We start from the raw sequence: 21,929 nt of genomic DNA on the forward strand, positions 1-21,929 counted from the left end.
GCTTTTCTCTTGGCAACTTGTCATATGTCTTTTGCAGGCCTACAAAACTTAGATCTTTGTTATATTCACACGATTTTTCAACTATTTGTCATAAAGTTAAAATCTGATCCTGACAGCCTCTATTTGGCCTGAATCCAGGAAGGGAAACCTGTTCATTACCAAGCTTTCCTTCCACAATCCTTCTCAACTGTTTTTCAACTATACTTGCATAAATCTTGTCATTAACACTCAGTAGGGAAAGAACTCTGTAATTCTCACATTCAGTTTTATTTGCCTTTTTATACATGGATACTATGAGAGTTCTACTCCAATCATCTGGAATTTGTTTCTCTTTTCAGGCCTTCTGAGCTATGCAGTGTGGCTACTGCAAGACTTTTATACTTCCATTGTTGAGCATTTCTGGTCAAATATCATCTACACCCTCTGGCTTTCCATTCCAGGCTTTTGATAGCTTTTTCTACTTCAAGTATGGATATGTATTCCTGATTGCATGCCTGTTGATTTTTTTTTACCACTGTGCTGTAACTGCTTATTTCATTTAGCAATTTTTCTAAGTAATTACTGCATACATCAAGGATATGTTTTTCTCCAGTTTTCATGTCACCTCTATCATCTCTAATTCCTTTTATTTCTGAATTTTTCCACAGCCTCTAGAATATTTTGCCACCTTTCTGATAATTATTTTCTATGTTCTTACAAGTGTTCCCATTACATTTCTTTTGCTAGTTTTACACAGTGTTTAGCTTTCTTACATTTGTCTCACTATATTCTCTAAGAGCACAAGCTGACTTATTCACCAGGAACTTTTGATATGCTTTCTTCTTTTCCTTCTTCTTTAACATCCTGTGTCCACCACTGAGTTCTGATTTTTTTTCTATTTTTGCTAACAACCTCACCACATCCCTCTCTGGCTGAATCAATCAATCAATGTTACGTTCAGTGCTTTCCACTTAATCTCCAAATTTTTGGTTTCTGTTCTCAAACGCTTTCATTTTTTCTTGTATGATATTGGTATATTTTAGTCTGCAGTTCACATCTGAGAGCTGCTCAACTTTTATTCTCTTTAAAACTTTCTTGTATATTCTTTCAGTATGAAATTCAATTTTATCCTGCTCAAGACTAAATGGTGATCACTTTCAATTTTAAAAGCTCTGTACACTCTAGTGTCCTGCACCAGTGAGGAAACATCATTACCAACAATAACACAGTCAGTGAGACTTTTATTCCTTGTCTCTTTTATTCCATGTTAATTTGTGCCAGTTTTTACGTTGGAACATTGTGTTAGTAATAACCAGTGCATGTCATGTGAAGAAATCCTTCTGTATATCTGACAATCATTTCCTACTCTGCTATTTAGATCCCCAACGAGGACTAACTTTTTCTTTTTCTTTGTGTCAGCTGCTGTCTCTAAAGCTTCAAAAAATTCCTCCATTCTATCTTAGAAGAACCTTCTGTTGGGACCACAGGCACAAATAAGTCTCACTGTCCAGTTCTCCATTCTGATATTTGCCCACATCACTCTATTGGATATTGCCTGCCATTCAAGAAAATAGTCTTGTATTTAGTGACGAGGTGCTTAAGGGTCAAAGCTGTATAAATGAGAGACCTCCACATAACTTTTAAAGGAATGTGGAGAACCGACCAGGGCTTCTGACCTAATGTCCAATCCTCACCTTCTCGTGGTGCACCCTGTTGGGTATCTAACTGGATACTGAATGAACGAGCATGGGCTTTAGGGATTTAGCCGACCAAATTGCATTCCTGTTGGTTAAACCAAAATACAAAATGATGGTACAACATGACAAAATTTCATGCCAGCTGGGGCATCGCCTGGTTAAACAAGGCCCCCGTTGTTTTTGCCAGGAAACCAGGGCGAACAGCTAAAAGTCAGCTACTGGAACAAATCTGAAAACACACTGCAACTCAACATCACCAGAGTTAAAGATCAGTACTATCAACATAAGAAGCCTGATTTGGAAATGGCAAAGAAATGGAGCTAGCAGAGGAATTAGATAAGTACCAGATTGACATAATAGGGGTGACTGAAACAAAAAAGACAAAAACTGGCGACATCTTTCTGAGCAATAAATACAAAATGTTATATTCAGGCAATGACAATCAAGGAAAAGGAGTAGCCATAGTATTCAACACAAAATACGAGGCTCATCTTCTTGAATGGGAGGCAGTGTCAAGTAGAGTGATTTGGGCAAATATCAGAATGGGGAACTGGACAATGAGACTTATTTGTGCCTATGGTCCCACAGAAGGTTCTACTAATGTTACGTTAGTAACATTAGTAGAACCTTCTGGGGGACCATAGAGTAGAAGTGGAGGAATTTTTTGAGGCTCTAGAGAAAGCTACTGACACAATGAAAAAGTCGGTCCTTGTTGGGGATCTAAATAGCAAAGTAGGAAGTGATTGTCAGACATACAAAAATGTTTTTGGAAAATTTGGAGAAAAGAGCAAAGCTAATAATAATGGCAAATACCTGTTGGATTTCTGCTCAGGACATGGACTGGTTATTACTAGCACCATGTTCCAACATAAAAATGTGCACAAATTCACATGGAGAGAAGAGGCAAGGAATAAGAAAAGTCTCATTGACTATGTTATTGTTGATAGTGATGTTTTCTCCAGAGTGTACAGAGGATTTGAAATTGGAAGTGATCACAATTTAGTCTTGAGGATGATAAAATTGAATTTCATATTGAAAAGAATGAGATGTAAGAAAGTTTTAAAGCGAATAAAAGTTGAGCAGCTCTCAGATGTGAACTGTAGATTAAAATACACAAAGATTATTGAAGAAAAAATGAAAGGGTTTGAGAACAGGAACCAAACCTTGGAGATTCATTGGCAAGCCTTGAAGAAAACCCTGATTGATTCAGCTAGAGAGGCATGTGGTGAAGTTGTCTGCAAGGATAGAAAAATTAGAACTCCATGGTGGACAAAGGAAGTTAAAGAGGCAGTGAAGGAAGAAAAGAAAGCGTATCAAAAGTTCCTGGCAAATAAGTCAGCTTGTACTCTTAGAGAATACCGAGACAAATGTAAGAAAGCTAAACACTGTGTAAAACTAGCTAAACAAAAGTTGTGGGAGGACTGTGGCAAGAACATAGAAAATAAATATCAAGAAGGTGGCAAAATATTCTGGAGGTTGTTGAAGAAGCTTAGGAATGGAGGAAAGAGTGCTGTAAAAGGAGTTAGAGATGATAAAAGTGAAATGAAAACTGGAGAAAATGATATCCTTGAAGTATGGAATAATTACTTTGAAAATTTGCTAAATGAAACAAGCAGTGATGACAGCACATAGATAAAAAAAAACACTGACCAGGCATACAGTCATGAATACATATCCATACTTGAAGTAGAAAAAGCCATCAAAGGCTTGAAATGTGGAAAGGCAGCAGGAGTAGATGATATTCGAAAGTATGGTGGTATAAATGTCTTACAGTGGCTGGACTGCATAGATCAGAATGCCTGGACAGAGGGATGAATTCCCAATGATTGGAGAAGAGCTCTCATAGTACCCATATATAAAAAAGGGAAATAAAACTGAATGTGAGAATTACAGAGGCATATCCTTATTGAGTGTTCCTGGTAAGATCTATGCAAGTATACTTGAAAAACGGTTGAGAAGAATTGTGGAAGAAATGCTTGGTGAAGAACAAGCTGGATTCAGGTCAGATAGAGGCTGTCAGGATCAGATCTTCACTTTACCACAAATAGCGGAGCAATCATGGGAATATAACATAGATTTGTATTTAAGTTTTGTCGATTTGGAAAAGGCATATGATAAGGTGCCAAGAGAGAAGCTATTCAATACGCTATGTTATATGGTGTCAATGGGGCATTATATCAAGCAATACTTAGTCTTTATTTGAGTTGTAAGTCAGCAGTTAGAATTGAAGGAAGTACAGGAAGATGGTTTAATGTTAAATCTGGTGTGAGACAAGGATGTACATTATCCCCTCTGTTATTCATTATCTATATGGATCACATTATGAAGGAAGGTGGTATTAAACATAATATCAAAATTGGAGATGTTAATCTCAACTGTTTGCTTTATGCGGCTGATGTTATACTTTATGTGGATGATGTTATTCTAAATAAATCCGCTACAAGTCTGCAAGATTCTCTGACTAAATTGAATAACTGTTGTAATAGATATGGTATGAAGGTCAGCAATTAAAAGACAATGACAATGAAAATAGGCAGAATCACTGAAAATGTCAACTGTGTTGTGAATGGAGACCCTGTGGAACAAGCAAAACATTTCAGCTACTTAGGCACGATTATTAGTGAAGATGGTAAATTAAATATGGAAATAGACAACAATCAACAAAGCTGGTATGATAGGAAGTCAATTTAATAAATTCATATGGAATAAGGAGAAATTAGTCGGAACACTAAATTAGCTATATACAGTGTTCAAACCACGTTTAACTTATGGAACTGAGAGCTGGGTCAGAAGTAAAACACTTGACCAAAGACTAGAGACTGCAGATATGAGAGTCCTGAGAAAGATTAGAGGCGTGAACAGATGGCATCAATTTCCATATCATATTAAAAACGAGGATATTAGGAAAGAACTTGGCATTGTCAGCATCCAGGAATGCGTTAGCAGAGCTAATCTCAGGTGGTATGGTCACGTAAATAGAATGAGAGAGAAAAGATTAGCAAAACAAGTGTTCTCTGCCAGGTTGGCAGGAAAACGACCCAGAGGAAGACCAAGATATAGGTGGATTGATATGGTACAAAGTGCCTTAGACGGTAGAAATATAAGATCTGGTAATGTTGGAGTCTTGACAAGTAACAGACTGATTTGGGGGAAAATTGCAGATAGGAAGTTAGTAATGATGTAAATTTTTCATTTGGTACTATCATATCCTGTAAGCCCCTTGAGGGTACATGGCAGGAATTTGATAATGATGATGATGATAATGATACTATAGCTACTCCTTCTTTTCACTGATTCTTATTGCCTCAATTTAACCTCTTGTATTTATTGCTTAGAAAGATTTCTGCCAGTTTTTGTCTTTTTTGTTTAGTCAAAGGCATTACCTTTGTCCGATTTTATTATAATTAAATCTTGATTAGCTTTTAATGACTTGATTGCTGCTAGTTCTGTTTTTGTAAGATGCTATATAAGGTTTTTTTTTCTATTCAGAACATTGCTGGTTTCTAAAAGAACTTAATTAGCTATATTAATAGGAAAAGACTTAATGCCTCTTTCTGGTTGGTCACTAACTTTAGCAAACCATGTAGATTGTAGTGCAGCTTGTTTCTTTGTATATATATATATATGTATGCTCCAGATGATGACCTTGATATGAAGGTCAAAACGTCAAGTGTTCATTTTGGTTTATATTAAGCTAAAGTTTTGTTCTAACACGGTAGTTGTCTCCATAATTTTTGATAATGCATTCTGCATGAAAGAAAAAGTGAAGATTGGACATTAGGTAAGAAGCCCTGGTCTGTTCTCTTCAAAGCCTCAACAGAGGCTTTGAAGAAAACCAACCTCCTTTAAAGCCTCTGTTGAGGTCTCCTCTTAGTTATACAGCTTTCACCCTTAAGCACCTAATGACAGTATGAATAGTAAAATACAAGCAGCAAAAATAAGATTTTTAAGAATAATTAAAAGATCTCCAAAATTAAATCATAATTAATCATAATTTTATATTTTGTCAAAATGAATCATAAAAAATGAAGATGTCTGAAGAGAATTAGATGTTTATAGTTTATTTGAAAAGATAATATAATACAAAAAGAAATGAAAGATTGAGATGGAAAAATATTGAGTCCCAGGAGAGCCAATAAATATATACTGAAGAGAAAGAAGAAAATTATTCATAAGATGAAAAGGTCACTGACTAAAGCTGAAACAGTTATATGCCTAATCCTTGATGAGAAGAAGTTGAAGTAATTATTGCAAGTTATCAGCAGTGCCATCATTTGGTTGTAAAGGTTTTGATTAAGATATTGATTGGGTAGCAGTAGAATCTCATGAGAAGAATGAAAATGCATTTTTGAGCTGTGGCGGGAAAACTTCCTCAAGCAGCATGTGACAGAAGGAACTTGAGGTCAAAGAATGTTAGATTTGATTATAGTGTCATAGGGCATTACAATTAAAGACGTAGCTATTCTGCCTCCAGTTGGTGACAGTGATCATGCGGTACTCACTTGGGAAGTGACTACGTTTATGAATGTTCCATTCAGAAAAGGTTACATGTTGAACTACAAAGCTGCAAATTATGACCAACTAAGGAGTATAATGAGTTCGGTGGAATGGGATTTCATTGAGTTCAGTTGCTGGATGGAAAGAATATCAACAGTGCATGGGAAGCATTTAAACAATACTTAAATGATGCAATATCAGAATGTGTCCCGAGAGTTCAAAGAATGAATAGAGTAGGAGTCAAATGGATGTGTAATCTTATTAAGCAAGAGATTCATAAGAAAAGGACAATGTGCAAGGAATACTGTTTGCGTAAGGATGACGTCCGTTATGAACATTATAAGCAGCAGTCTGGAATAGTCACAACTGTTGTATGGAAAGCAAAGTCTGATTATGAAAAGAAACTGGCTCTGTGTGCTAAAGACAACCCACAAGAATTCTATTCATATGCTACAAGTAAAAGAAAGAATCATCATCAAATTCCTGCCATGTACCCTCAAGGGGTGTACAGGATATGATAGTACTACATGAAAAAAATTACATCATTATTAATTTCCTATCTACAATTTTCCTCCAAATCAGTCTGTTACTTGTCAAGACTCCAACATTATCAGATCTTATATTTCTATCGTCTAAAGCACTTTGTACCACATCAAATCCACCTATATCATGGTCTTCCTCTGGGTCGTTTTGCTGCCAACCTGGCAGAGAACACTTGTTTTGCTAATTTTTCCTCGCCCATTCGTTTAGGTGACCATACCCCCTGAGATTAGCTCTGCTAACACATTCCTGGATGCTGACAATGTCAAGTTCTTTCCTAATATCCTCGTTTTTAATATGATATGGAAATTGATGCCATCTGTTCACGCCTATAATCTTTCTCAGGACTCTTATATCTGTGGTCTCTAGTCTTTGGTCAAGTGTTTTACTTCTGACCCAGCTCTCAGATCCATTAGTTAAAACCGGTTTGAACACTGTCTTGTATACAGCTAATTTAGTATTCCGACTAATTTCTCTCTTATTCCATATGAATTTATTCAATTGACTTCCCACCATACCAACTTTGCTGATTCTGTTGTCTATTTCTATATTTAATTTACCATCTTCAGTAAAAATCGTGCCTGAATAGCTGAAATGTTTTACTTGTTCCACAGGTTCTCCATTCACAACACAGTTGACATTTTCAATGATTCTGCCTATTTTCATTGTCTTTGTCTTTTTATTGCTGACCTTCATAACATATCTATTACAACAGCTATTCAATTTAGTCAGAGAATCTTGCAGACTTGTAGCGGATTTATTTAGAAGTATAACATCATCCGCATAAAGCAAAGAGCTGACATTAACATCTCCAATTTTGATAGCATGTTTAATACCACTTTCCTTCATAATGTGATCCATATAGATAATGAATAACAGAGGGGATAATGTGCATCCTTGTCTCACACCAGATTTAACATTAAACCATCTAACTGCTGACTTACAACTCAAATAAAGACTAAGTATTGCTTGATATAATGCCCCATTGACACCATATAACTGCAGCGTATTGAATAGCTTCTCTCTTGGCACCTTGTCATATGCCTTTTCCAAATCCACAAAACTTGAATACAGATCTTTGTTATATTCCCATGCTTTCTCGACAATTTGTCGTAAAGTGAAGATCTGATCCTGACAGCCTCTATTTGGCCTGAATCCAGGTTGTTCTTCACCAAGCTTTTCTTCCACAATTCTTCTCAACCGTTTCTCAAGTATACTTGCATAGATCCTGCCAAGAACACTTAGTACGGAAATACCTCTGTAATTCTCACATTCAGTTTTATTTCCCTTTTTATATATGGGTACTATGAGAGCTCTACTTCAATCATTGGGAATTCGTCCCTCTCTCCAAGCTTTCTGAACTATGCAGTGCAGCCACTGTAAGACTTATACCACCATACTTGAGCATTTCTGGTCGAATATCATCTACTCCTGCTGTCTTTCCACATTTCAAGCCTTTGATGGCTTTTTCTACTTCAAGTATGGATATGTATTCCTGACTGCATGCCTGGTCGGTGTTTTTTACCACTGTGCTATCATCACTGCTTGTTTCATTTAGCAGTTTTTCAAAGTAATTACTCCATACTTCAAGGATATCTTTTTCTCCCGTTTTCATGTCACCTTTATCATCTCTGATTCCTTTTACGGCACTCTTTCCTCCATTGTTAAGCTTCTTCAACAACCTCCAGAATATTTTGCCACCTTCTTGATATTTATTTTCTATATTCTTGCCAAAGTCCTCCCATGATTTTTGTTTAGCTAGTTTTACACAGTGTTTAGCATTCTTGCATTTGTCTCTATATTCTCTAAGAGCACTTATTTGACAGGAACTTTTGGTATGCTTTCTTCGTTTCCTTCACTCCTCTTTAACTTCCTGTGTCCACCAGGGATTTCTAATTTTTCTATCCTTGCAGACAACTTCACAACATGCCTCTCTAGCTGAATCAATCAGGGCTTTCTTCAAGGCTTGCTACTGAATCTCCAAGGTTTGATTCCTGTTCTCAAACTCTTTCATTTTTTCTTCAACAATCTTTGTGTATTTTAGTCTACAGCTCACATCTGAGAGCTGCTCAACTTTTATTCGCTTTAAAACTTTCTTACGTGTTATTCTTTTCAATATGAAATTCAATTTTATCCTGCTCAAGACTAAATAGTGATCGCTTCCAATTTCAAATCCTCTGTACACTCTCATGTCCTGCACCAGGGAGAAAACGTCACCATCAACAATAACATAGTCAATGAGACTTTTCTTATTCCTAGCCTCTTCTCTCCATGTGAATTTGTGCGCATTTTTATGTTGGAACATGGTGTTAGTAATAACCAGTCCATGTCCTGAGCAGAAATCCAACAGATATTTGCCATTATTATTAGCTTTGCTCTTTTCTCCAAATTTTCCCAAAATATTTTTGTATGTCTGACAATCATTCCCTACTCTGCTATTTAGATCCCCAACAAGGACCAACTTTTCCTTTTTCATTGTGTCAGTTGCTTTTTCTAAAGCATCAAAAAATTCCTCCACTTCTACCTTAGTAGAACCTTATGTGGGACCATAGGCACAAATAAGTCTCATTGTCCAGTTCCCCATGCTCATATTTGCCCACATTACTCTACTTGAGACTGACTGCCATTCAAGAAGATTAGCCTCGTATTTTGTGTTGAATACTATGGCTACTCCTTCTTTTCCTTGATTGTCATTGCCTGAATATAACATTTTGTATTTATTGCTCAGAAAGATCTCACCAATTTTGGTCTTTTTTGTTTCAGTCATCCCTATTATGTCGATCTGGTACTTATCTAATTCATCAGCCAGCTCCATTTCTTTGCTATTGAGGCTTCTTATGTTGATAGTTCCGATCTTTAACTCTGGTGATGTTGAGTTGGGGTTTGTTTTCAGATTTGTTCTGGTAGCTGACTTTTTGCTGTTTGCCCTGGTTCCCTGGCAAAAACGAGGGCCTTGTTTAACCTTGTGATGCCCCAGCCGGCATGAAATTTTGTCATGTTGTACCATCATTTTTTATTTTGGTTTAACCAATAAGAATACAATTTGGTCGGCTAAATCCCAAATTTCCAGCCCATCCTCGTCCGTTCAGTATCCAAGTAGATACCCAACAGGGTACACCATGAGAAGGTGAGGATTGGACATTAGGTCAGAAGCCCTGGTCGTTTCTCTGCATTCCTTTAAAGGCTATGTGGAGGTCTCCTCTCAGTTATACAGCTTTGACCCTTAAGCACCCGAAGAAAGAATCAATATGAAAGAATAACTCTTCTAAATCCAGATGGAGTGAGGGTTACAGATGCAGAAGAGGTTGTTAAGTTGATGAGTACCCATTTTGTTAAAAGCTATCAACCTGGTGAACGCAACATTGAGCTCACTGTTACCTCTTCACTAGATGAAGAAACACAGGTGTGTGAGGCCGAGGTATTAGAGCTGTTTAACAAACTGAATACGAATTTAGCAATAGGGACTGATGGAATATCAGCACATGTGCTGAAAGAGTGTTCAGCTGAAGTGGCCATTCCTTTGACCTGGATGTTTAATATGAATCTCAGAACAGGGAAGATTCCACAGGAATGGAAGGAATGTATGGTAATTCCATTGCATAAGGGTGGTGAAAAGACCGATGTATCCAACTATCTACCAATTAGTATCTCAGGAGTGGTGGTGAAGATTTTGGAAAAATTGGTTAGGGCCGGCATTCAGAAATGGGTTGACAGTGAATCTCTACTTTGCAATGAACAACATGGATTTACTAAAGGAAGGTCATGTTTTAGCAACTTGCTCACATTCTATAACAATGTTACCATTGAACTAGACAAGGGGAATGGATACACCATGATACTTTTGGATTTTGCTAAGGCTTTTGACAGAATACATTGCAGACTGCTGCATAAATTGGAGAAAATGGGTTTGGGTTATACAATAGCATGGATAAAAGGATGGCTGACTGACAGATATCAAAAAGTGGTATACGGGGGATCTGAGTCTTCGTGGTTTAAGGTAACAAGGGGTGTACCACAAGGATCAGTGCTTGGTCCACTGTTATTCAGTATGTACATTAATGATATTGGGAAGGATTTGACAAGTGACATACAGTTATTTGCTGATGATGATGCAACGATAGGTAGGGTAATCAGGAATGCTGCTGATATGCAGTCTTTGCAGAATGATTTGAATAGGCGGGAGTTGTGTGCATGGGAAAATGGGTGTCAGTTCAATGTCAGTAAATGTAAAGTCATTCACTTTGGGATGATTAGATATCCAATGTCGTATTATATTGGTGGGATTAGGCTAGAAGAAACTGATGAGGCTAGGGATCTTGGAGTGTTAATAGATATGAAGTTGAAGTTTAGGGGCCAGGCAGCAAAGATTGCAACTACAACTCAAAAGATAATTGCAATGCTGAAACGAATGTTCACATGTAAAGATAAGGATGTCATTTTGCCTCTTTACAAGACCTTGATAAGACTTCACTTGGACTATTGTGCCCAGGTCTGGTGGCCTGATTTCTGTTGTGATTCTAATATATTGGAGAGAGTACAAAGGAGAGTGTTAAAAATGATATCAGGATTGTGGAATATTAATTTTGAAGACAGAGTGAGAATTTGTAGACTGCAAACAGGAGAAAGAGGGGTGATATGATTGATACTTACAAACTTCTAAAAGGGTCATACAGGATTTCAATTGATGGAATTTTTCAATTTATGGAGGGTGGGGAAAGGATGAGAGGGCATCCTTGGAAGCTGAGAATGAAGGCCGCCAAGAAGGGTGTGAGAGCTAGATTTTTCTCTGAGAGGGTGGTGCGTTATTGGAATGGATTGCCATTGGATGTTGTGAGTACAAGCAGTGTGAACGAATTCAAGAATAAGTATCATAGCTGGTGTGTGTAGTATGTGGCCTACCTCGATGAGGCTCTGACTCCCTGGAGGTCTCTCTTAATAATAATAATAATAATTCGAATCCTCTTGTAGCATATGAGGAATATTTATAAGATCATTTCGTCTGAAAGTGAGTTTACTGGTTTCATATAGACTAATTTCCTGCAGACAAACTGGCCAGAAGATGCACATGCACATACAGAGTGACATGCAAAACTGACTTTAGAGGTTTTTAATAACTTTCCTATCCTATTTTAACCAAAATCAGATGTATATAACCCAAGTTACTTGGATGATAGAGATAAATGGAAAGAACATATATCTAAGATGGAAAGATGTCGACTACCAAAAGAAGTGGATAGGTATAGACCAGTGAGAAAGGAAGACTAGCAACAAGATCGAAAGTCAAGTGAATCTGGAACAGGCAAATGCCTAATCCTTGAAGAGAAGAAGAAGAAGAAGAAGAAGACTTGACATATATTATTTTTATTTTGATAACCTCCATGGAGTCAACATACTCAATCAGCAACATGTCTATCATAATGAGCTCTGAAGTTATTTATACTACCCGCATTCACAATGCACTCTGGCAATGCAATCCACTCACTAACAGCTCTGCACATAAAAAATCTACTCCTCACACCCTTCTTCACCACATCTTTATACAACTTCCAGGGATGGCCTCTCATTCATTATATTTACTGTTGGGTACATTAAACATTAAATATAATAATAACTGTGGTGAAGCTGGCCTTTCTGAGCATGCCCTGAACACTTTACATAGAATTGACTGGAAAAGTACTAGTTGTTTACATCACACCAAAACATGGTACGAACGCAAATTTAAGGAAGCCTGTGAGATTCTTATCAACCACCCCAATCTGAACAATAACGATGGTCTAAAAATCCCAAGCATATGGAATGCACATATTCTACCCATGGAACCTTTCTCTCTAAGAGTTAACTATAAAGGACTGTAGATAATCCAGAATCCTAACTCTAAAATAACAATTGTAATATTAAAAATAGGACATCATTGTTACTGAAAGAAGACTATCTATAAGAAAGAATATCTTTTCCATTTTATCTTAAATAGAATTTAGCTTTGATGTAGTTTCTAAATAATTAATTAATTTGTCTTTTTTTTTCCCACTAGAGGTCATGCCAGTAGAATAACTGGTGATCAAATCGTTGTTTCTTTAGCTTATTGTGTGTAATGTAACTCAGCTTGTCCTTGTATATTTCCATATACTCCAGATGATGATCTTAATATGAAGATCAAAACGTCGGGAAATTAAAAGAGTTATTTATAACACGGCTGTAGAGTCCATAATTTCTAAAATGAATGCTGATCACTGTGCAACACTAAAAGAAAGGATTCTTGCATAAATCTTATCTGGAAACTTAGTATAGAAATTCCTCTGTAATTCTCACGTTCAACTTTATTCCCTTTTTATACATGGGAATTATGAGAGCTCCATCTTCTGGAATTTGACCTTCTGACTAGGCCCTCTGAATTATGCAGTGTAGTCACTGCAAACTTTTTATACCTGTATATTTAATCATTTCTGGTTGAATATCATCTACTCCAGCTGCCTTTTCACATTTCAAGTTTTTTCATGGCTTTTCCAACCTCAAGTAGTGAAAATTTTCTACTATGGTTCTGTCACTGTTTGTTTCATTTAACAGCCTTTCAAATTAATTACTTTGTCCAGCTAGGGATATCCTTATCTCCAGTTTACATGTTACCTTTATCATCTTTGATTCCTTCTACAGTATTCTTTCTTTTATTTCTAAGCATTTTTTTTTTTCAATAGCCTCCAGAACATTTTTCCATCTTTCTTGATATATTCCTTCTGTATTCTTATCGAAGTCTTCCCATAGCTAAACTCTCTTATTTTTTTGTCTGTATTCTTTTAGGGCATCTGCTGTCTTATTTGCTAGGAACTTTCGGTATGCTTTCTTCTTTTCCAGGACTATTTCTTCATCATCAAATTCCTGATATATATATACCCTCAAGGGGTGTACTACAGGATATGATAGTACTACATGAAAAATTTACATCATTATTAACTTCCTATCTACCATTTTCCTCCAAATCAGTCTGTTACCTGTTAAGACTCCAACATTATCAGGTCTTATATTTCAGTCTTCTAAGGCACTTTTTACTGTATCAATCTGCCTATATCTTGGTCTCCCTCTGAGTCTTTTTCCTGCCAACTGGCAGAGAACACTTGTTTTGCTAATCTTTCCTCTCCCATTCTGCTTAAGTGACCATACCACCTGAGATTAGCTCTGCTAATGCATTCCTAGGTGCTGACAATATCAACTTCTTTCCTAATATCCTCGTTTTTAATATGATATTGCCACTGATGCCATCTGTTCACGCCTTTAATCTTTCTTGGGATTCTCATATCTGCAGTCTCTTGTCTTTGGTCAAGTGTTTTACTTCTAACCCAGCTCTCAGATCCATAAGTTAAAATTGGTTTAAACACTGTCTTGTATACAGCTAATTTAGTGTTTTGGCTAATTTCTCTCCTATTCTGTATAAATTTATTCAGTTGACTTCCTACCATACCAGCCTTGTTGATTCTGTTGTCTATTTCCTATTTAACTTACCATCTTCACTAAAAATCGTGCCTAAGTAGCTGAAATGTTTTACTTGTTCTATAGGTTCTCCATTCACAATGCAGTTGATATTTTCAATGTTTCTGCCTATTTTCATTGTCTTTGTCTTTTTAATGCTGACCTTCATACCAAATCTATTACAACAGTTATTCAATTTAGTCAGGGAATCTTGTAGACCTGTAGCGGGTTTATTTAGAATAACATCAGCCGCATAAAGCAAACAGCTGAGATTAACATCTCCAATTTTGATATCGGGTTTAACTGATATCAAAATTGGAGATGTTATCTCCAATTTTGATATCAGTTTTGTTATCAGGTTTAACTGATCCATATAGATAATGAATAAGAGAGGGGATAATGTACATCCTTGTCTGACACCAGATTTAACATTAAACCTACTTCTTTAACTTCTTATATCCACCAATGCATTCTTATTTTTCTACCCTTGCAGACAACTTCACAACATGTCTCCCTAACTGAATCAATCAATCAATGTTTTCTTCAGAGTTTGCCACTAAGAATCGAAGGTTTGGTTTTTTGTTTTCACGCTATTTCATTCTTTCTTCAGTAATGTTTTGTATGATTGAGTGTACGGTCTACCTGTAAAAAGTGTTTTGAATAATTATTTAAAAAAATTTATTTACACACTGTTCTTTTCAATGTGCTATTCAGTTTTATCCAACTTAAACTAAGTGATGGCACTTCCAGTTGAAAATCCTCTACATTCTTGTATTATGAACCAGCATGAAGATATCATTATCATCAATAATATAGTCATCGAGACTTTTCTTATTACTTCTGCCTTTTCTCCACGTGAACTTGTGCACATCTTTATGTTGGAACATGGTGTTAGTAATGACATCCATATTCTGCGCAGAAATCCAGCACATACTTACAATGATTATTAGAAAACATGAGTGGGATGGCTGAGTCCGTATTGACGAATACTAATTAATTGGTCAAATTCCTGATATTAAAGAACTTTGCTCTTTGTGAATTACTCTCTTTTTCAGTGGATTTAGATAATGACAATAGGAAAATAGTCGGATGTTGACTTTTGTCTTTCATTTTTTGGAATAGCTGAATAGAGTCTGGCTTCCACATTCTTTGATGGATACTGGATGAATATGACAATGTGTATAGACAATATATATGATGTGCCAATGAGCCTGTCTTGGGGATAACCATCTGGACCTGGAGAAACTTGGTATTCCAGCTGTTAGCGATTCTTCTAGTCTTTTCCTTATCTTTGGTAATGTCAGCAAGAGAAAGCAAAAGTTGAGTGCAGTAGTTTAGCAAAACTTGGCAAACCAAACAGCTTGATTTATTTCAGCATATGATTTTTTTTAAATTTTTTGTATTTATTAGTTTTTACATTGTCTTGGAAATTCTAGTCTGCGTGCCAAGCATTATTATTATTATTACATGACACCTGCAGAGAGTCCTAAGACTCATCTAGAGAGGGCACCTACTCCACAACTCTGTCTCCACCACTCAATCCACCAACTACACCAACACCATCTGTCGTCCATCACCACCACTAGTATTTTCACAGACACAAGCATTCATGCCCACAGTGGGATTCAAACCTGCAGCCTTTTGGCTGGAGAGCAAATATGCTAACCACTCAGCCAACCAGGCCAGTAACTTCGAAACTGAACATTAAACTTTAAACATGAAACTTTTTGAGTCACTTCAGGCATTCAGTGGATCAGTAGTCTCACACTGGATGATGAAATTCATCTTCTGGCTGATGACAGTCACAAACATCTATAGAAGTGGGATTCAAACCTGCAGTCTGTTGGTTTTGAGAGCAGTTAACTACGTGGCCACCCATGTTGGCAAATTGCTTTAGTTTCTGATTTGGATTTTTTTGTGGGCTGTGACATAGGCTGAATGTGTGTGTGTTTTTTATTTTGGAATTTTATCTTTTTTATTTATTTATTTATTTCCATACTTCATTTGCTGTTGTAAATATTATAGACTATCTTAAGGAATTGGGCTAACCAGAGTTCATGAATTATTTCAAAATACACATATTTCTTTAGAGAGAATACTCTTAATCACACTCTTTGAATAAAATATAATTATATTCACACAAAAATGCATTCTTTATTTTCTAATAAAAACATTTCATAATCAGAATATTTTCTGATTATTTCTGAATTTTTGCAGTACTATTCTAATATTTCTTTTTGAAAATTGAGCATGTTCAGCTGTCATAGTGTTCACGAAGAAAGAATATGTGTGTATAGAAAGATATGGAGATCTTTGATCCTTCTAACCTGACGGTTTCTGTTAGAGCAGCTGATGATGTATATGTACACACCTGACAGATAGGTCAAAATGTTTATCCACTTTTTTTTTGTGAGCTAGGAAGCTGAAAAGTTTCTTAGCAGGTCGATTTTTATTAGCCAAGTTGAAATGCAGAAGTTAGATATGAAGAATATCACCAAACTGTTGCAATTTCTGATGATATCATACTATCCAAACCATTACACTTTTCTATTGTGAAGGCATGCATATCCTTGTGAGTGAGTGAGTGCATGTCTTTGTAGCGCATGCATTCATTACCACCAAGATTGGTGTCCAAAGGCTATAGAATCAAACTTCCTAGTATTTAATGTCCTGTTAATAGCAAAAAAAAGTAACAAAATTTTTAACAAAATAATTAATTTTTGAACTTTAAAATCAGTTTTAACTTGTCATTTGTGCAAGTTCTGTGAGAAGCAATTTCAATAATTAAACCTAAAATTAATAAGAGCTGAACGTGAGTCTGATTTACCAGAATTATGAATTTTATGATTATGCATAATCAGACTGCTGAAGATAATCCAAAACAGGTTTGAGTAAATGTTGTGAAATAGAATAAATCTTAAGAGTTCAAGTTTTCATTTAATTGAAAATGCAATTTTTTCAATACTTTTGTTGTAAAAAAAAAAAGATAAATGGTATTAATTTGTATATTACACCTGCTTAGTAGCTTCGTTTTCTTGTTTTTACATAAAGTCTAAAGTATTTTTTATATTGAATATTTTAGTCAGTACAAGGAAATCTCTATGATCAGTACAGTGCTATGTATCATCTAATGCTGGAGAAAATGAGGACACATCAAAAAGTTTCTCTTCTTCCTCAAAATCTTCCTGTAACATCACAACCCCAAAGGAAAAGTAGTATAACCACAGGTGTAGGTGAGTTTGGAGAAGTGACCACAATACATAGTGAAATTTAAATATCTTTTAGGAGGATAGATTGTTTAACAGAATTTATAATTTCATCTGTTGTCAAGTATGTATGCTGTGTTAGAAAGTAAACATAATAATAACATGCTTGCATATAATTTTGAAATGCAGGTAGAAAGTCTAAAATCTGAAATGCACTAGCCCTAGGAAATACTAATTTTTGGATTTTTCTGATTTTAGATAATGCAGTGATTAATTCATTTTAATAATTGAAAGGGTTTTCCTTTTGTGAGAAATTAACTAAGAAACCAGTAGTAGCAACTATTTTGAGTATTAGCATAGAATCACAAGACTTTTATCTAGGTAGCACTTGAGAGATTTCTGTAAATAAATGAACATAGTTTATTAAATTTTTATTAAATAATTCTTCCCAAAATTATTAGCATTGGGTTTATTAGACTCTGATGCATCTGACTAAATATAGTATTATTGTTACTATTGTTCTCAAAATAAGGCAAGAAATATAAATAATCTCTTTTTGTTATATTTTTTGAAAGTCAGAGTGGTTATCTCAAAGAAGCAAGTCCAGTCACTAAATTGAATCATTATTAAAGAAAAGAGAATTTACTTTGTTCTAGGTGGATCATGATGCTAGGCAATGAGATGGGTTATGGAATTGTATGGGGGATCTCTGACAATGGGGAAATTCCTAAGGAATCAAAGTCTATAAACATTATGTCTTCCCAATACTGACACATCAGTTTACAACCTATCTTTAAAAAGGCAGATCAACAATCCCTACTGCTGTTCCTTCTTGTTTGTTAGTAACTTAGCATTCTTATATTTCTCCCCACTCCAGCAGGTACCTGAACTACAAGGAAAACATGATTCAGTCCCATCTCTTTTTTTTTTTTTTTCTTTCCCACTAAGTCTTACAATGTTACAGAACAAAAGGATATAATCCTCCTTATCATACACCTCCCTTCTTAATCTCATACTCTTCAATATCTCTTCCTTTGTTACTCACTCATCCTGCTTTCTGCATTTATTCCTCCCTGATCATTTTTTATTTTTTTTATTTTTATTTATTTTTTTTTAGTTTAGCTCACAAATCACAAGTATTATCAACATAAGAAGTCTGAATGGCAAAGAAATGGAGCTAGCTGAGCAATTGAATAAGTACCAGATCAACATAATATGGGTGACTGAAACAAAATTGACAAAATCTGGTGAGATTTTTCTGAGCAATAAATACAAAATGTTATATTCAAGCAATAACAATCAGGGAAAAGAAGGTGTAGCTATAGTATTGAACACAAAATATGAGGCTAATCCTCTTGAATGGCAAGCAATATCAATTAGAGTAATGTGAGCAAATATCAGAATGAGGAACCTGACAGTGAGACTTATTTGTGCCTGTGGTCCCAAGAAGGTTCTTCTAAGATAGAATGGAGGAATTTTTTGAAGCTTTAGAGACAGCAGCTGACACAATGAAAAAGAAAAAGTTTGTTCTCATTGGGGATCTAAATAGCAGAGTAGGAAATGATTGTGAGACATACAGAAATATTTTGGGAAAATTTGGAGAAAAGAGCAAAGCTAATAATAATGGCAAATACCTGTTGGATTTCTGCTCTGGACATGGACTGGTTATTACTAACACAATGTTCCAACATAAAAATATGCACAAATTCATATGGAGAGAAGAGGCAAGGAATAAGAATAGTTTCATTATTTTTGATAGTGATGTTTTCCAACTGGTGCAGAACACTAGAGTGTACAGAGGATTTGAAATTGGAAGTGTTCACCATTTAGCCTTGAGCAGGATAAAATTGAATTTCATACTGAAAAGAAGAACTTTTAAAGTGAATAAAAGTTGAGCAGCTCTCAGATGTGAACAGTAGACTAAAATACACAAACACTATTCAAGAAAAAACGAAAGAGTTTGAGAACAGGAGCAAAACTTGGAGAGTCAGTGTCAAATCCTAAAGAAAACATTGACTAATTCAGACTGATTCACATTCTATAACAATGTTACCATTGCACTAGACAAAGGGAACGGATACACCATGATACTTTTGGATTTTGTTAAGGCCTTTAAGGGAATACATCATAATAAACTGTTGAATAAATTGGAGGACTAAATTACTACACAGAACTGTGGACAGACAAATATTTTTAAAAAGACAACTGGCAAACAATTAACGAAAATGAAAAGGAAATAACTGAAGAAGAATTAGAAATCAGCCTGAAAGAAACAAGAAACGGAAAATCACCTGGAGAAGATAAGCTAGGTTCAGAACTATATAAATACGCAGGAACAAGATTCAAAAAAAGACTCTTATTATTTTTAAATAAAATTTACTCAACTGTATCCCCCCAATAGAATGGAAAAAAGCAATTGTGATTCCTATCTTTAAGAAAGGTAATAGAGATGACCCTAAAAACTATAGAGGTATCAGTATACTAAATTCCTGTTACAAAATATATAGCAGAATCTTAAATAACAAACTAATGAAATATTCCAAAAACTTTATTCTAGAGGTACAAAATGGATTTAGAAAAGGGCGATCATGTATAGACCCAGCCTTTTGCCTAAAATTAATAGTAGAGAAAAGAAGAGAATATAATTTGGAAACACATATTGCATTTATTGACTTTGAAAAAGCATATGACAAAGTTAAAAGAAACATATTATTTAACATATTAAAAGAAAGACAAATACCAAATAATATCCTAAAAGCTATCACAAGTATATATGAAAATAATCAAATACAAATAAGATTAAATCACGAGCTATCATATACAAGAGAGATAAACCAAGGGGTCCGACAGGGATGTCCCCTCTCAGCAACTCTTTTTAATATCTACTTAAATAAAATAATAATAAAATGGAGTAAAAATTTAGACCAAGGAATTAAACTTTCACCTACAGTTAACTTAAACACTCTCCTCTTTGCAGACGACCAAATAACAATTACAAATTCTGAAGATAACTTACAGAAAGCTATTTTAAATCTAAATGAGATATCCAAAGATTATGGTATGATAATATCAACAGAAAAATCAAAAACTATGGCCTTTAAAGGACAAGATCCAGCAAGAACTAAAATAGGAATAGATAACAAGATCTTAGAACAGGTGAATTCATTTAACTACCTAGGATGTATGATCACATATGAAAATGAAAAAGATATAAACGTAAAAATTGCAAAATATTTAAAAATAACAGGTGTAATTAACTCTATATTTAAACCAAACCTAGTTCAAAAACAAACCAGGCTAAAAGTATACAATACATTAGCCTTACCGGTCTTAATGTATGGAAGTGAAATCTGGACAATAAAACAAAAAGACAAACAAAGATTAACAACAGCAGAAATGAAGTTTATGAGAAAAACTGCAAAGTATACCCTATTTCATCACAAAAGAAATGAAGATATTATGAAAGAATTAAACCAAGAACCAGTAATAGAAAAATTAAAAAATATAAACATAAATGGATGGAACACGTTCAAAGAATGAAAACAGAAAGATTACCAAAACAAGCCTTAAAGTACAAGCCATTAGGAAAAAGAAAACCAGGACGTCCTCTTAAACGATTCAACGATGACTTCTAAGGCCGGAACAGGCCATGTTAGGCCTAAATCCTTGATATGTATGATGATGATGATAAATTGAAGAATATGGGTTATAGAATATTAGCATGAATAAGAGGATGGCTGATTGACAGATATGGAAAAAGTGGTATATGAGAAATCTGAGTCTGCAAGATTTAAGGTAGTGGTGTAGCATAAGGATCAGTGCTTGGTCCAATGTTATTCAATATGCACATTAATGATATTGGGAAGGATTTGACAAGTGACATACAGCTATTTGCTGATAATGCAGAGATAGGTAGGGTAATCAGGAATGCTGCCGATAGGCTGGAATTGTGGGCATCGGAAAATGGATGTCAGTTCAATGTCAGTAAATGTAAATTGGATATCTAATCATGATTAGATATCCAATGTCATATTATATTGGTGGAATTATGCTAGAAGAAACTGATTAGGCTAGGGATCTTGGAGTAGATAGTAGATAGCAAGTTGAAGTTCAGGAGCCATGTGGAAAAGATTACAAATACAACTCAAAAGATAATTGCAATGCTGAAATGAACGTTCACATGTACCAGATAAGTATGTCATTTTGCCTCTTTACAAGGCCTTGATAAGATCTCACTTGGACTATTGTGCACTGGTCTGGTCTCCTGGTTTCTGTTGTGATTCTGATATATTGGAGAGAGTGCAAAGGAGAGTGTTAAAAATGATATCAGGATTGTGGAATACTGATTACGAAGACAGAATGAGAATTTGTAGACTTCAAACACTAGCAAACAGGAGAAAGATATGTGATATGATTCGGACTTACAAACTTCTGAAAGGGTCATACAGGATTTCAGTTGATGGAATTTTTCAATTTATGGAGGGTAGGGAAAGGACAAGAGGGCATCCTTGGAAGCTAAGAATGAATGCCACTAAGAAGAGGGTGAGGG

General features: G+C 35.3%; 1 protein-coding gene across 3 annotated transcripts in view; it reads left to right on the plus strand.

Moving 5' to 3' along the window:
* Window positions 1-21,929, plus strand: part of Sik3 (Salt-inducible kinase 3) — a 328,804-nt gene that overhangs the window by 174,542 nt on the left and 132,333 nt on the right. For all 3 annotated transcript variants that reach the window (XM_090406156.1, XM_090406154.1, XM_090406155.1), the window contains exon 8: window positions 17,257-17,407. In XM_090406156.1, the coding sequence (XP_090262282.1) occupies window positions 17,257-17,407 (151 nt within the window). The remainder of the gene's footprint in view (window positions 1-17,256; window positions 17,408-21,929) is intronic.

The sequence above is a fragment of the Typopeltis vanoorti genome, chromosome 16 (assembly GCF_054136105.1).
Source record: "Typopeltis vanoorti isolate ZY-2024b chromosome 16, IOZ_Tvanoo_1.0, whole genome shotgun sequence".
Lineage (NCBI taxonomy): Eukaryota > Metazoa > Arthropoda > Arachnida > Uropygi > Thelyphonidae > Typopeltis > Typopeltis vanoorti.